This window comes from Pinus tabuliformis, chromosome 2_1 (genome assembly GCF_031772625.1).
Source record: "Pinus tabuliformis cultivar Carrire ecotype Pingquan chromosome 2_1, CPIR1, whole genome shotgun sequence".
Lineage (NCBI taxonomy): Eukaryota > Viridiplantae > Streptophyta > Pinopsida > Pinales > Pinaceae > Pinus > Pinus tabuliformis.
In genome coordinates this window covers 411,911,908-411,925,012 of record NC_142299.1, presented here as the reverse complement: position 1 = coordinate 411,925,012, position 13,105 = coordinate 411,911,908, and the positions used below count along the sequence as shown (strand labels likewise).

Here is a 13,105-nt window from a genome sequence, read left to right as displayed (position 1 = left end):
GATTATTAGGCTTCCTTCTAGGTGATATTCACACTACTAGATTTCAGAACTACTTGACCGAAAATTTGATGCTGAAATAATGCTACTCTGCCCTATTTATAGTTGTTGCCCATGCTAATTAGCCGACATGACATGTAGGTGAGCCGATGTGTCTTTTGGTGCAGATATTATTATCTTTCTTGAAGTTGACTTGTAGGAGGAGACTTTGCTTGGTCTTGGAGGGCCTTCCTATACATTTAATGACTTATACAAAAATGTAACATGCCCAAGAAGGGTCGTTCGTACATGACATAGACTCAAATTGACTTTTATGACTAGATGACAAATCCTAAAAGCTCACAATGAGAGCCATCACTAAAAATAAAATTCCTTGCTCATGAAACCCATGAGACAAGCATTACAATAATGATTTTATTTTTCTTCTTTTCATTAATTACATAAAATTACAATTACACATGTCATTATGAAGACCGAAGCTAGTTATACTTTTCAACACTCGCTTTTAACTAGGGAGGTATTCATAATGGTACTTGGTCATTCTTAATCGGAAGAATTTCTCATAAGAAGAGTCAGATTGGTAACTCATTTGTATAGCACCATATCAACCAACATTGTCACATACCAAGGCCTTGACTAACAACTCTATCACAATGCTGGTGAGACCAATGATGTATAGACACCTTCATCATTGTCTCCCTTGGAACATACCCCACCTGAGTTTTCAAGGTGTGTTCCACCAAGACTATTCTTATTTTGGATTCCCAATCCTCAAAGAATATTGGTCCTCTATGACTACTCTTATCTTGGATTCCCTAACTCATCCTCAAAGGGCATTGGATGCTGGATATTTACCCCATCCTCCATTTTGTCTTCTCAAGTGAAGACAAGAATGATGTGTTTATCTCTCCCTCTTAATTAGGGAAGACATATCAATTCCAATAAAGGAATGTCCCTAAGCTCCCTCTTGGCTTAGGAATTTTTGCTTCTAAGTAAGAAACTTGTTTCCAGGCTCCCTCTTAATTAGGGACCTACAGTAGCTCCTCAAGTGGAGATGATGGGCAACCAGCTGCTTGAAGAACTCGTCCTCACGATGTCATGGACTTATTTTTGTTATCTAGGAGTTTTCATGTTTGGGATTTCGTCATAGGGCACAAACCATCCATCACTTTTATCCATTGGAAAGTGATCCATCTGTTCATATCTAGCCTTCCTTCATGCCATGTTTCTATAAGGATATTTCATCCTACTACATGTGCATCGGTGGTGGAAGACATCCATAAATCTTCCCTCAGCAGCCCTGCATAAACCCATCCAGATATTTGTTCAGAAATAAAGGAATGAACATTAAAATTCAGCATTACCTTTGCGATGGTCTTTCATCATGACATGTTCTAGTTTGCATCAGCATCCTGCATACATATCGACACATCTCCCAAATATATATATTGTCAAGGGTCTTTTTCTTTTTCAGACTCCATCAGAGTTTCATACCTTTCATGGAGATATCCTAGTTAAATCTTCTTGGTCTTTGGATGTTGATTGCCTTCTTCCATGGTTGCATGTCCCATGATCTCTTTCTTCCTTTCTTCTCACATTTTATTCCCAGGAGCTTCCAATCAAATTTCTTCAATTGTAGTCAACCACCTCATACTTCATATGAGGACATATTATGTTGAATTCATCTAGAGAATGTGTGACCCATGCATTCCTGCATCCCTTTGAGGGAGGAGATCCTTTCTTTTGATCATGCTCTTAAGATAGAGCATTGGTCCATGATATCTGCAACCATATGACTTGACTTATACAATATCAAATGTAAGCATACATACCTCATTTTTCCTTTGGGGCATCCAAATTTCCAACAACAACTTTCTTGATTGAAAGAGCTTCAATTCATTGATCTTCTTTATTTTTATGTCATCATACCATCATCCCATGAATTCCACAAGTTTCAAATTCTTGATGAAATACTTGCTCCCCTCTTGATTGGTGAACCTTTCAATGAAGATTCCATCTGAGAACCTTGAGGATCTAAATTATCCTCATTAGCAGATGTTTCCTTTTGAAAAATGTACGATGAACCTTGTACTAGATGACCTTGCGACTTATGTTTCCAATGAGATTGATTCCTAAGAGCCATATCCTTGACTTCCATAGATTCCTAACCATATTTCATGCTTCTCTACGATGATGTCTTGAGCTCTTTCTTTCAATGCTTCTATGATGCCTTGATGCATCTCATTATTTTACTTAGTGAATCGTGATAGCCATATCTTACAAGTTAAGACTTAGAAACATGAAAAGAACTTATGTGAGGAAGACTATCTCAGTAATAGAGATCTCTTACTGCCTCTTTCTTGGACTTTTTCTTTTCATCTTCCTCTACTTTGTTGATATTATGGGTTTCTTCTTTTCCTCTTTTGTTGTTGTCCTTCTTGGTCTTAGGACAATCTCTTTTGTAGTGTCCATATTCTTGACACCCATAGCATTGGATCTTAGCTATGTCCCTTTTCTTTTTAAGAGAATCAGACTTCCCAAACTTTCCTTTTCTTCTTGTCGTTGTAGCATAAGCTTGATTTTGCTCACCTGCTTCCACATCAAATTTGGCCTTTAGTCTAGATTCTTCAATCTTGCATAGTGACCATAGATCCTGGAATGGCATAGCTTCTTTCTTCCCATAAATACCTAAAGTAAAGTCACCCCACTCCTTCGGTAGTGCATTTAATACAACTATAGTCATTTCTTTATGAGACATGACTTCTCCCAGATCTTGTAGTTGATCTCGGATTTTAGATATCCTCATAAAGTATGAGGTTATTCCATCTTCCCTTGACATCTTCAGCTTGTAGAGTTCTTTACTTAATGAGATGCCTTCTCCAGTAGTGCTTACAGAATACAACTCTACCCGTTTGTCATAGATTTCTTTCCAAGTTTCGAGATTGGATACATATGGGATGAGGGGATCCTTGATAGATTCTATGAGAATCCTTTGAGCCCTAACTTCTCCTTTCATATACTTTGCAAGAGCTTGAGCATCTTCCTTTCTTGGCTTAGTGATAGATCCTTTGACATGTTCCATAACCTCATTTTCAATGAGATTCAGATATGTCATTTTCTTCCATGCAAGATAGTTTGAAGTCCCAACAAATTTGTTGCTTTCTTTGCAAAAAGACATTTTGATAGATTCGGAGGTGGACATAAATATACTTACTTGATAGAATGCTCCTTCTCCTTGTTGCTTCCTTGATGTTGACAATGATGTAGAGAATAGAAAACGTCTCCTTGATGAAGGTAGTTTTTCTTCAAGAGAGATCCTTGATCCCACAGAGAGTGAGATCTCTTTGGATCCTTTGATGAAGATCAATGATGACTTCTTGGTGATGTCTTTAATGGTAAGGACTTTGATTCGTAGATCTCTTCAACTTGGCCTTCTTTTCTTGATGATGATCCCAAGACTTCTTCGTAGACTCCTTCGATCTAGGGTTATAATGCTTCCTTTGTAGATCTTGTCTTAAAGATGATCTTTGCTTTGATGCCTTCCTCGAGATTTGATCCTTAGAGTGTCCCTTGATAAGATGCCCTTCCTTGAATTTGTCACCTTAGTTTTGATACCATGTTAAAAAATCTACAACATCGAGATCAAGTGATTTCTCTTCTGTTAGTAACTGCTTGTGAATGCTTTTTACTTTCTTAGATTGGGATCTTCCTTTACTTAGATTATTAGTGTTTTTTTCATCAAACAACTACCAATGCATAAACCATAAAGAGACAAGAGACACAAAATATAAGCTACCACGCAGGGCCGAAACCTCTCCTACTTGAGAGGAAAACCCCAACAAATTCTTCTTCTTATAGAGATTCCAATTGACGAATACCAAGACCAAGATTCTTGACCTATTTGCGACTCCAAGACCAAGACACAAGTTCCCTTGATGAGATCCTTAGACAATGACAATCAACTTTCTGCTCCTGCCCTTTTCTCGACTCCTCTTCCAGTTCGACCTCCTTTTGCTTCAAATCTATGGCCTCCTTGAATTAGGTCTCCAATCCTAATTCAGAAACCGTATCTCATCTACAAGACTTATCTTATGCTTTCACTTTCTTCGCTTTGGATAGGGTTTTCTTCTAGCTTGTCTTGGCCTCCCTTATGAGTTGAACTTATCCCAATTTGGTTATCTTGAATCTCGGCCTTACTGCAGCTTCTTCTTCGCACATGTGACAACAAATGCACCCTAAAACATACCCAAATGTGAATTAAGAACTTCTCTCTACTTCCTTCTTCCTTCACTGGTTATTAGGCTTCCTTCTAGGTGATTTTCACACTACTAGATTTCAGAACTGAAATTTGATGCTTAAATAACGTTGAGCTGCCCTATTTATAGTTGTTGCCCATGCTAATTAGCCATCATGACATGTAGGTGAGCTGGCATGTCTTTTGGTGCAGATATTATTAGCCTTCTTAAAGCCGACTTGTAGGAGACTTTGCTTGGCCTTGGTGGGCCTTTCTATACATTTAATGACTTATACAAAAGTGTAACATGCCCAAGGGTCCTTCATACATGACATAGACTCAAATTGACTTTTATGACTGGATGACAAATCCCAAAGGCTCACAATGTGAGTCATCGCTGAAAATAAAATTCTTTGCTCATAAAACCCATGAGACAAGCATTACAATAATAATTTTTTTTTTTTTATTTTCATCAATTACATAAAATCACAGTTACACATGTTATTATGAACACTGAACCTAGTTACACTTTTCAACACGATGCAACTTCATAATTTCGTCTTGCCCAGTAACAATAGAAACCCTAACGAAAAAGAGAGAGAGGCCCAAAAACTTTGATCTTGATCTTCTTCTTCTTCGTCCTTTTCCAGCTTCTATCTTGAGGAGATCGAACTTGCTTAAGTGAGTGCCCAAATGAGGTCAAATTCCTTCTTATTTATAGGCTTGTGAGGGGTACAAATTGCTATCTTGAGGCCGACTTGATCTTTGTGACATGACGAGGTCTTGGAGGGTCTTTCGACTCAATAATATTTTCTTTACAATATGTAACATGCCCAAATGGGTCTTCAATTCATGACAATGACTCAATTGACTTTATGACAAACCTCGAAGCACTCAATGGGTGCTTGACCTAAAAATAAATTTTCCTTGAGCATGAAACCCATGCCTTAAGAACACATAATAAATTTATTTTTTTCTTTTCATTAAGTACATAAAATCACAATTACATATGCCATTATGAAGACCGAACCTAGTTACATATTTCAACAGGAAGACCATGCAATTTGAACCTGATGGCTTGAGTTTTGACTTGTCTGCAAAGTAGACTGCTCCATCAACATTGTTAGTGAATTCTTCAAAGAAATCTCTTCTAAAAGTCATGTGGCAAGTTGCTCCTAAGTCAAGCCACCAAGCATATTTCCATGAAGCAAGTGAAGCATTAAATAAGTCTTCAGTTACTCTAATGTTGCAACATGCCACAACATAATGAGTAGATACAGGTGCTTTTCCTTTCCCTTTATCTGATGATTTTCCTTTCTCTTCATCCCTTTCTTGTCTAATCCTATCCCATGAGAGCTTACATGTAGAAGCATCATGTCCATTTCTATTGCACTGTATTCAATGAAGATCAGGGCTTTCATTAGAGAAATTTTGAGGTTTAAAATGGGCTTCCTAAAGAATATTATAAATTAATGGTGGAAATAATAAAATAAAATTAGATTACATCATCAAATTTTAGAGGGAAAAATACTACTTTTTCAACTCGTATTTTCAACTTATCTCCCTACGGTTTTACTCACATTTCGAGTATAAGCACTCATTGGATGTGGAATTCAATTCCTCATCCAAGGAGTACCCACGTATACTTTCGATGGACCATGCGATCACGTTTTTCATGTATTTCTCATTTTTCGTGTAGCAGGTACATCAAAAGTATGTAACATGGGTACTTCTTGGATAAGGAATTAAGTTCCGCATCCAACGAGTGCCCCCATTTGAAATTTGAGTAAAATCATAGGAAGATAAGTTGAAAATATGAGTTTAAAATGTAGCTTTTTAATTCTTAAATGTCTTTATTTTTTTACTCCAAAAATGGTGAATCATCCCCCATGGTTGACATCACCATATTGAATCCTATTAGTTTTTATAAAGTGGATTTTGATTGTACAATTTTGTTTTGAGGTCCATTTTAGACCTTAAAATTTCTCTAATGCTCCTTATAAATGTTTGCCCCATGTGTCTAAAGTTCTTGCTTCCTCGTCCTCTTCAGCCACCTCTTCCTCTAGAAGAATTATTTCCTTGATTCTTCTCTTTTTGTGCAATGCATACAATGTCTTCAGGAGGCTGAGCAGTTGTCTTCTTCTTCCCAAAAGCTTTCTCTCTTTCAACAAACTTGTCCACAGGAGAGTCAAAAAAAATCTTTGAAAGTTTGCCACTAGTTTGCAATGATGCAAGATAATGGGAATAAGTGAGATACAATGCCTTAACAAAATCTGTGAGAGGAACATCCATTTTGACACTGGTGGCTTCTATGTCATGCATAATGGCTCTTATTTCAGAAGCTAGGGCAAGGGGATCATCATCCTTCAATTCGAAATTAAATAGTTTGATGATCAAATGAACAACTTCTAGCTCAAAGCGTGAGTCATATAATTCTTTCAGCATCTATAAAGCACCAAAAGCATCTGTGAATGGCATAATATGACGACTCACCTCTTCATTGATTGATGCTGCAATCAAGGCATAGGCCTTCTTGTTCTTGTTCTCCCAGATGGCAAGCTCCTTACCATAAGTGGGCTTCTGAGGATGATTGCCTCCTTCTCCTTCACCAACTCCTTTCCACAACTCATTGAAAATCAAGGTGTGCTTTATCTTCCTGGACTGCTCCTAGTAGTTCTCTTTGCTAATGAGAACTACTCTCACTATGAAGATAAGTGAATGCATCATAAAATCTGAACTAGGCCCAAAATACTTGCAATAAAAAACGGATGTGTCTTTGCAATAAAACTGATTGGCTATGTCTTGAAAAAGGCATCAACTAAGGATGCAGGCTCTCAATATTCATATATCATCCATGTATCATGCAATATATATTGTATACCATATGGCCTTTTAAAAAACTCAACGCACAATCAATGGAACAATAAGAATACCGTACCAAAACGACCAACGCATACCATATATATCGAATATTGAATATGCATTATTGCAATCAAACACATGGTCATATATACCATGACCTCGATGTATATACCACATTATTCAACAAAAAATATACAACGCATCCCTTCTCAACGTACAGGTCACAACCTTCGTGGAAAAATACATACAATTCAACACAAAGTTTGAACTTTTGAATGCACCATTTAAGCATTCAACGTAACAGGAGCTTTAATGCACCAAGCGCACTTGATAATACTCACCATGAAATCCACCATGCCTCAGGGCACGATCATAATCAATGCAGAGGAGCACAAACAACATAGTTACTCAATGGACTAGGTCACAGGACGCACAAAAAGATAGAATGCAAAGGGACAGAGGATAAAGGGATCTCACGTTTGTTGAAGTCGGTGTATGAAATTAAAATTCGAAAGTGGTACTTTAGAGTATGCTACATGCCATTTTCCCTGCAATGAAGACGAAGATGATGGTAGGAATTCTCGCACCCACAACCATAATGTTGACGACGTTAGGCGTATGGCTCAATTAAAATGGCAAAGAATACGAACACGCAGAGGATGGGAGGGATTGTATAGTTATGACAGACTACCAAAAAAAAAAAAAAAAAAAATGGTTGAAGGGAGTTACAACAACAGAAAAGGGAGAGCCAAAAATGAGGTGTTGGCTCTGGTATGATGTCAGGGTAGGCATTGGGTAATTCCACGAATTGATGATATTTGCATTAAAAGTTTATTCATATATGCATCGAAGGGAGACCCTTCGAATTCAAATTTTAGTTTCTTTTCTCCTTCTTTATTTTCCTATTTACAATATTTGCATAAATTCCCTACTTCCAAAGATTAGGTGTCAACAATATGGTCAAATGGGTCTTAATGTGTGTTTGGCTATGTCACATTTTTTTTTAATCAAGTGACCTAGAGGAACCCAGCAACCCGCCTGACATGTAACTCTCGGTGAACCTCTAGGGGGTCTACGGTTTGTCCTCATATCCGTAAATACGGTTTGTCCTCATATCCGTAAATCAGGTCGCAAACAGGGGGATTTGAGACCCTTGGAATTCAAATTCTAGTTTCTTTTCTCCTTATTTTCCTATTTACAATATTTACATAAATTTCATAATTCCAAATATTAGGTGTCAACAATATGGTCAAATGGGTCTTAATGTGTGTTTGGGTGTCACATTTTTTTTAATCAAGTGACCCAGAGGAACCCAACAGCCCGCCTGACACGTAACTACCGGTGAACCTCTGGGGGTTCTACAGTTTGTCCTCCCCATAAAGCGGGTTGCAAACAGGGGAATTCGAACCCGGGTCACGAGTTTCAACGATTTTACATATCTCGGGTTACTAATTGAGCTACCCCTAGAACTAATATTTTTATTTTAAATTATACATTCATTAATTAAATTTATTAAGTTTTTATATCATTATTAATTATATGTTTGAAATTTCATAGTTATGAATATGAATAATAATCATTTTAATTTATTTTAATGTGATATTCCTATTATGATTTTTTCGGGGGAAATTTGTTTATAGTTTTATTCATAAAAGCAAAATTACACTATTTTTATTATTTATTAATTTTTTTTTCTTTTAGTTGAGTCAACATTACGTTTTTTTTATTACAACATCTCTCCTATATTTGGCCGACATATATATGTTTACACTCATTTACAACACTTTAACATCTCTTTTGTGTTGAGCCAACCCTTAAGTGTTTCAATTATTTATTAACACTACAACATCATCTCCCGACACTACAACATCACCCCCATATTGGGTTGTAGAGCGCCTCTCGGCACGATTAATTAAGAATTGTGAGTTAATTCATTGTTATTTTTGGTGTTATCTGTGAATTGAAGAGATTACCTTTTAAACAATGCAATTTTGTTTTTTGGGAAATCGCCTTTTAAACCCTGCAATGTTGTTTTCTCCAAAAGGATGTAATATGACTTTAAAGAGCTATACACCCTTCTCCACTGGAAGCATCTCATGCACCTTGTTTTGAATCCCCGAGGGACCTCCTCCAAATTACAAATTATGGTTGGAATTTTAAGAATTAGAAAGATTCAAGAAGGTTTCTACACTCTAAGATAAGTATGGATCCTTAACAAATTATGAATTATGAATTATGGTTGGAATTTTAAGAATTAGAAAGATTCAAGAAAGTTTCTACACTCTAAGATAAGTATGGATCCTTAACAAATTATGAATTATGGTTGGAATTTTAAGAATTAGAAAGATTCAAGAAGGTTCCTACACTCTAAGACAAGTATGGATCCTTAAAAAAATTCCTGCCCAGGACTGCCATCTAAAGCTAGTTTGGCTTATGAATTATGGTTGGAATTTTACAAATTAGAAAGATTCAAAAAGGTTCCTACACTCTAAGTATGGATCCTTAGAAAAATTCCTGCCCAGGACCGCCATCTAAAGCTAGTTTGGCTTATTAGCGCAAGTTCAATCATGGTCTTTACTTGTGTGGTTATCTAAAGACGGTGAAACACATTATTTTGACTGCAAGTTTGCCTGAAGTTGTTGGAAATATCTCCAGGATTATCGCTCATTCTTGCTTCTTGGGAAGATTTTTTGAGCAGTGTTGTTGGGAGATTCACGCTACCTAGTGCTTTCCACTTTCCTGGCAATTTGACATTGCCCTTAGAATCATTGCTGTATTCATTATTTGGAGGTTAAGTTTGTTTCATTCTTGTCATGTTTGGCAGGAAGATGTATGTATGCAGTTGTCCGCTAAAGGTTTTATTTTGATCACAAATAGTAAAGAATTAGACGCCCCAGCATATTCTGATTTCTTCTCTGCTCTAATAGCGCTGGGAAAGCGGATATGAATCATCTATATATATATGCTCTTTCACTTTTATCATTAGTTTTTAAATTGTATTTCTGTTAATATAGGATGTTTTTTATACAAAAAAAAAAAAAAACAGATGTTTTTTATACGAAAAAAAAAAAAAATTGTTTTGGATGTGCAACATATATTGATTACTTATGCGTGGTACAACTTCTGCTCAACAAATTGACCTTGGGGCATAGTTAAATGGTGTGGGGTTTTAACCTGTCAAACCAATTTGTGTTTTACTTTTAGACAAACAATGATTTGGGAGGATGAATGTAGTTTCCCAGGCCCTTAGATTCACGACTGGGGAGCCATTTTATTGTAGAATAAAATGCTATATTGTACATCGCCAATAAATCATAGGATAAAAGCGAGTCATATGTTTATCAAAGTCATTTTCTATTCGTGCATTTGGTAAAACTGTTGGACATAATCTTCGAAGAATGGGCATCTACATGTACATATAGAATTTACCTTTTTTCATAGGTTCAGTATGGGTTTCACTGAGGCTAATATGAAATGCCCGGTTATTTATTATGGCATGGCCAGATGTCGATATCATGGAAGATATTATTTTCCGGTGGTGTGCAAATTGATTATTTTTCCATCTTTTACTGAGCCTGGTAGATTGAGCTCATGAAATTATATGTTTCCAGGTTGCACAGTGTCGATCTGAACAGGCAGGTAGTATGTGCCAACGATTGCTGAGCAGCAACAACAGGGGGCAGTTGTTGTCCCGGCAGAGTCTTGCAGATAATAGGATGTTTTCTGATATATCTGCCAACCTCCTTCAGGAAAATCATGTAACAGGAGATAAAGGACAAGTGACCTCCGCTGTACCATTGCAGCCCATATCCTCCTTTGTAGATACTGCATCACACATTGATGAAAACCATAAGAAGGCTGCAGCTGCTGTTGCAGCCAAACTTGCAGCTTCAACTTCATCTGCACAGATGCTCTCGTATGTGTTGTCTTCCTTGGCTTCTGAAGCTGCGACTATGACAAGTGGTTTGAGAACGAGTAGTGCCCCAGTTGGAATGTCAACCGACTATCCTTTAGAAAAGAGGCAAAAAATTGAACAGCAACCTTCCATCTCAGAAGAGAACTTGCCTTACATGGTTCACGCTCCTCCTGCTCCATCTCATAGCAATGCAATGAGGCTGCAAGCTGCTCCTTTGTCACAGCAGGTTTCTCCTTTGCAGCATCAAGCTTCTCCTTCGAACCTCCAGCATCAGTCTCTGAACATACAGCATCAGGCATCTCCTTCTAACATACAGCATCAAGCATCTCCTTCCAACATACAGGAATCGTCTCCAATGCAAAATCAAGATGCTTCTACCATGTCACATCATATGTCTTCTCTGCAACCTCAACCTCCACCGCCACCCCCACCACCACCTCAGTATCTTCAAGGTGTCGGAAATATGGTGGGGATGACTTATGGGTATGGAGGGGGGAGTATACAGCGACCACCACCATTACCTGGATATCCGATGATTGGATTGCCTCCACCAGGAATGCCACCTTACTCCATACCACCTAATCCTTACCAGTCATTTCAATCATCTGACATTAATTTTTACAATCAACCACCCTTGCCAACTGCTCCGCCTATTTCTCGACAATAAATGCTGCAAATCATTAGACATCTTTGTGTTGCTGTAATGTAACTGGATGATGCGGCTTTATGCAAAGTTCTTCCTGCATATATTAATTAATGTATGCATGATTATTTTATTTGCGACCCCAGTTAAGTGGGTTGTGCAATCTTAGAACGCGGTGTTTATTCCTGAGATATAATCCAGAGCTTTGTACTTATTCTGAATTTAACTTCTTGATGCACATATTCCCAATGTTTCTTACTAGGTAACTGTATAGTATATCAGTTTTCTGCAGAAAGCAGACCACATTGCTTAAGCAAAGTTTATTGACTTCCTTCCTTAGTAATGTAAAAAAAGGCAGGCAATTGGAACGAAAAGTTGAGAGACGCATGTAACTTAAGTAGCTTCCGTATAGTATCTCTATATCGCTGTGTTGTTTATTGATGTGGACGTGTTTTTCTCTCCAACACAGATTTACATGGTTTTATATTTCAGATTTAGTTGCATTTACGTCGCAAATTTGTAATTATTAAGTAAATTGCGTATAATATTATCTGTCAAATTGTCTTCAATATTTGTTGCAATAGCCATTAACATTTTTATTTCATCGCATTCGCTTATTTATTATGATCCAATATACCTAACCAGGATTGCACTGGTCTTAATCAATGTAAAAGCTGCCCTGAGATTAATTAACATATCTTGCGATTATTAGTTCTTTGATGCCATAAAAAGTGATGTTGCTAAATGCCATCTGGATACTGATCGAAGAATTCCTTCAACGCATATAATTCTATTCAAATATAACTGGGCATTGTTTTTATTTGCAGTGGTTGCTAAACAGTATATTCAGATGTCTTTAGTCTAAATTAAACCTTTCCTTAAATTAATTCTGAATTCTCGTCTATATTGGGAAGAAGAAATTATGTTTAGCCAATCTTTTTAAGGTAGATAAATGAGCATGGTATATTACTGGTAATTATTGCTGTTGACGGTGCAACAACTCAGATGGGATATCGTTGTAAAAGTTAATAGTACAGCCTATTTTTGACGAACTAATGGGATGTCAGTTAATGCCATTTTCTAGTTCATCAGGTTGGTATCTACCATCCATTAGGAATAGCATTTTTTTCAAAGCTAAGATTTCATTAGGGGTTTAGTTTCACAATTCTGCCTGCCACATGGGAAACCATACTAACAAAACAGCAGGTTATTAGTCTAAAAATAAACATTAAAATTGAACCATCTTACCAAAACCTTAAAGAGTTCAGAGATGTTCACGGAACACCATGAAAGGTGCATAGAAAGAGCAACAGAGTGTATACTAACGGTACTAAAAGATACCACAACCTATCAGAACTAGCTAGCCAGAGAAACAGCAAAACCAAGTGCATCAGAAAACTAAGTAGATGCGGAGACATTCAGCTGAATGGAATTGATGTACACCTGACTTCAG

General features: G+C 37.0%; 1 protein-coding gene across 2 annotated transcripts in view; it reads left to right on the top strand.

Moving 5' to 3' along the window:
* The window catches only part of LOC149200665 (uncharacterized), a 337,216-nt gene extending 325,123 nt beyond the window's left edge, over positions 1-12,093 (top strand). For both annotated transcript variants that reach the window (XM_089402773.1, XM_089402772.1), the window contains exon 8: positions 10,705-12,093. In XM_089402773.1, the coding sequence (XP_089258899.1) occupies positions 10,705-11,676 (972 nt within the window). In that variant the 3' untranslated portion in view covers positions 11,677-12,093. The remainder of the gene's footprint in view (positions 1-10,704) is intronic.
* Positions 12,094-13,105: the final 1,012 nt, after the last annotated feature.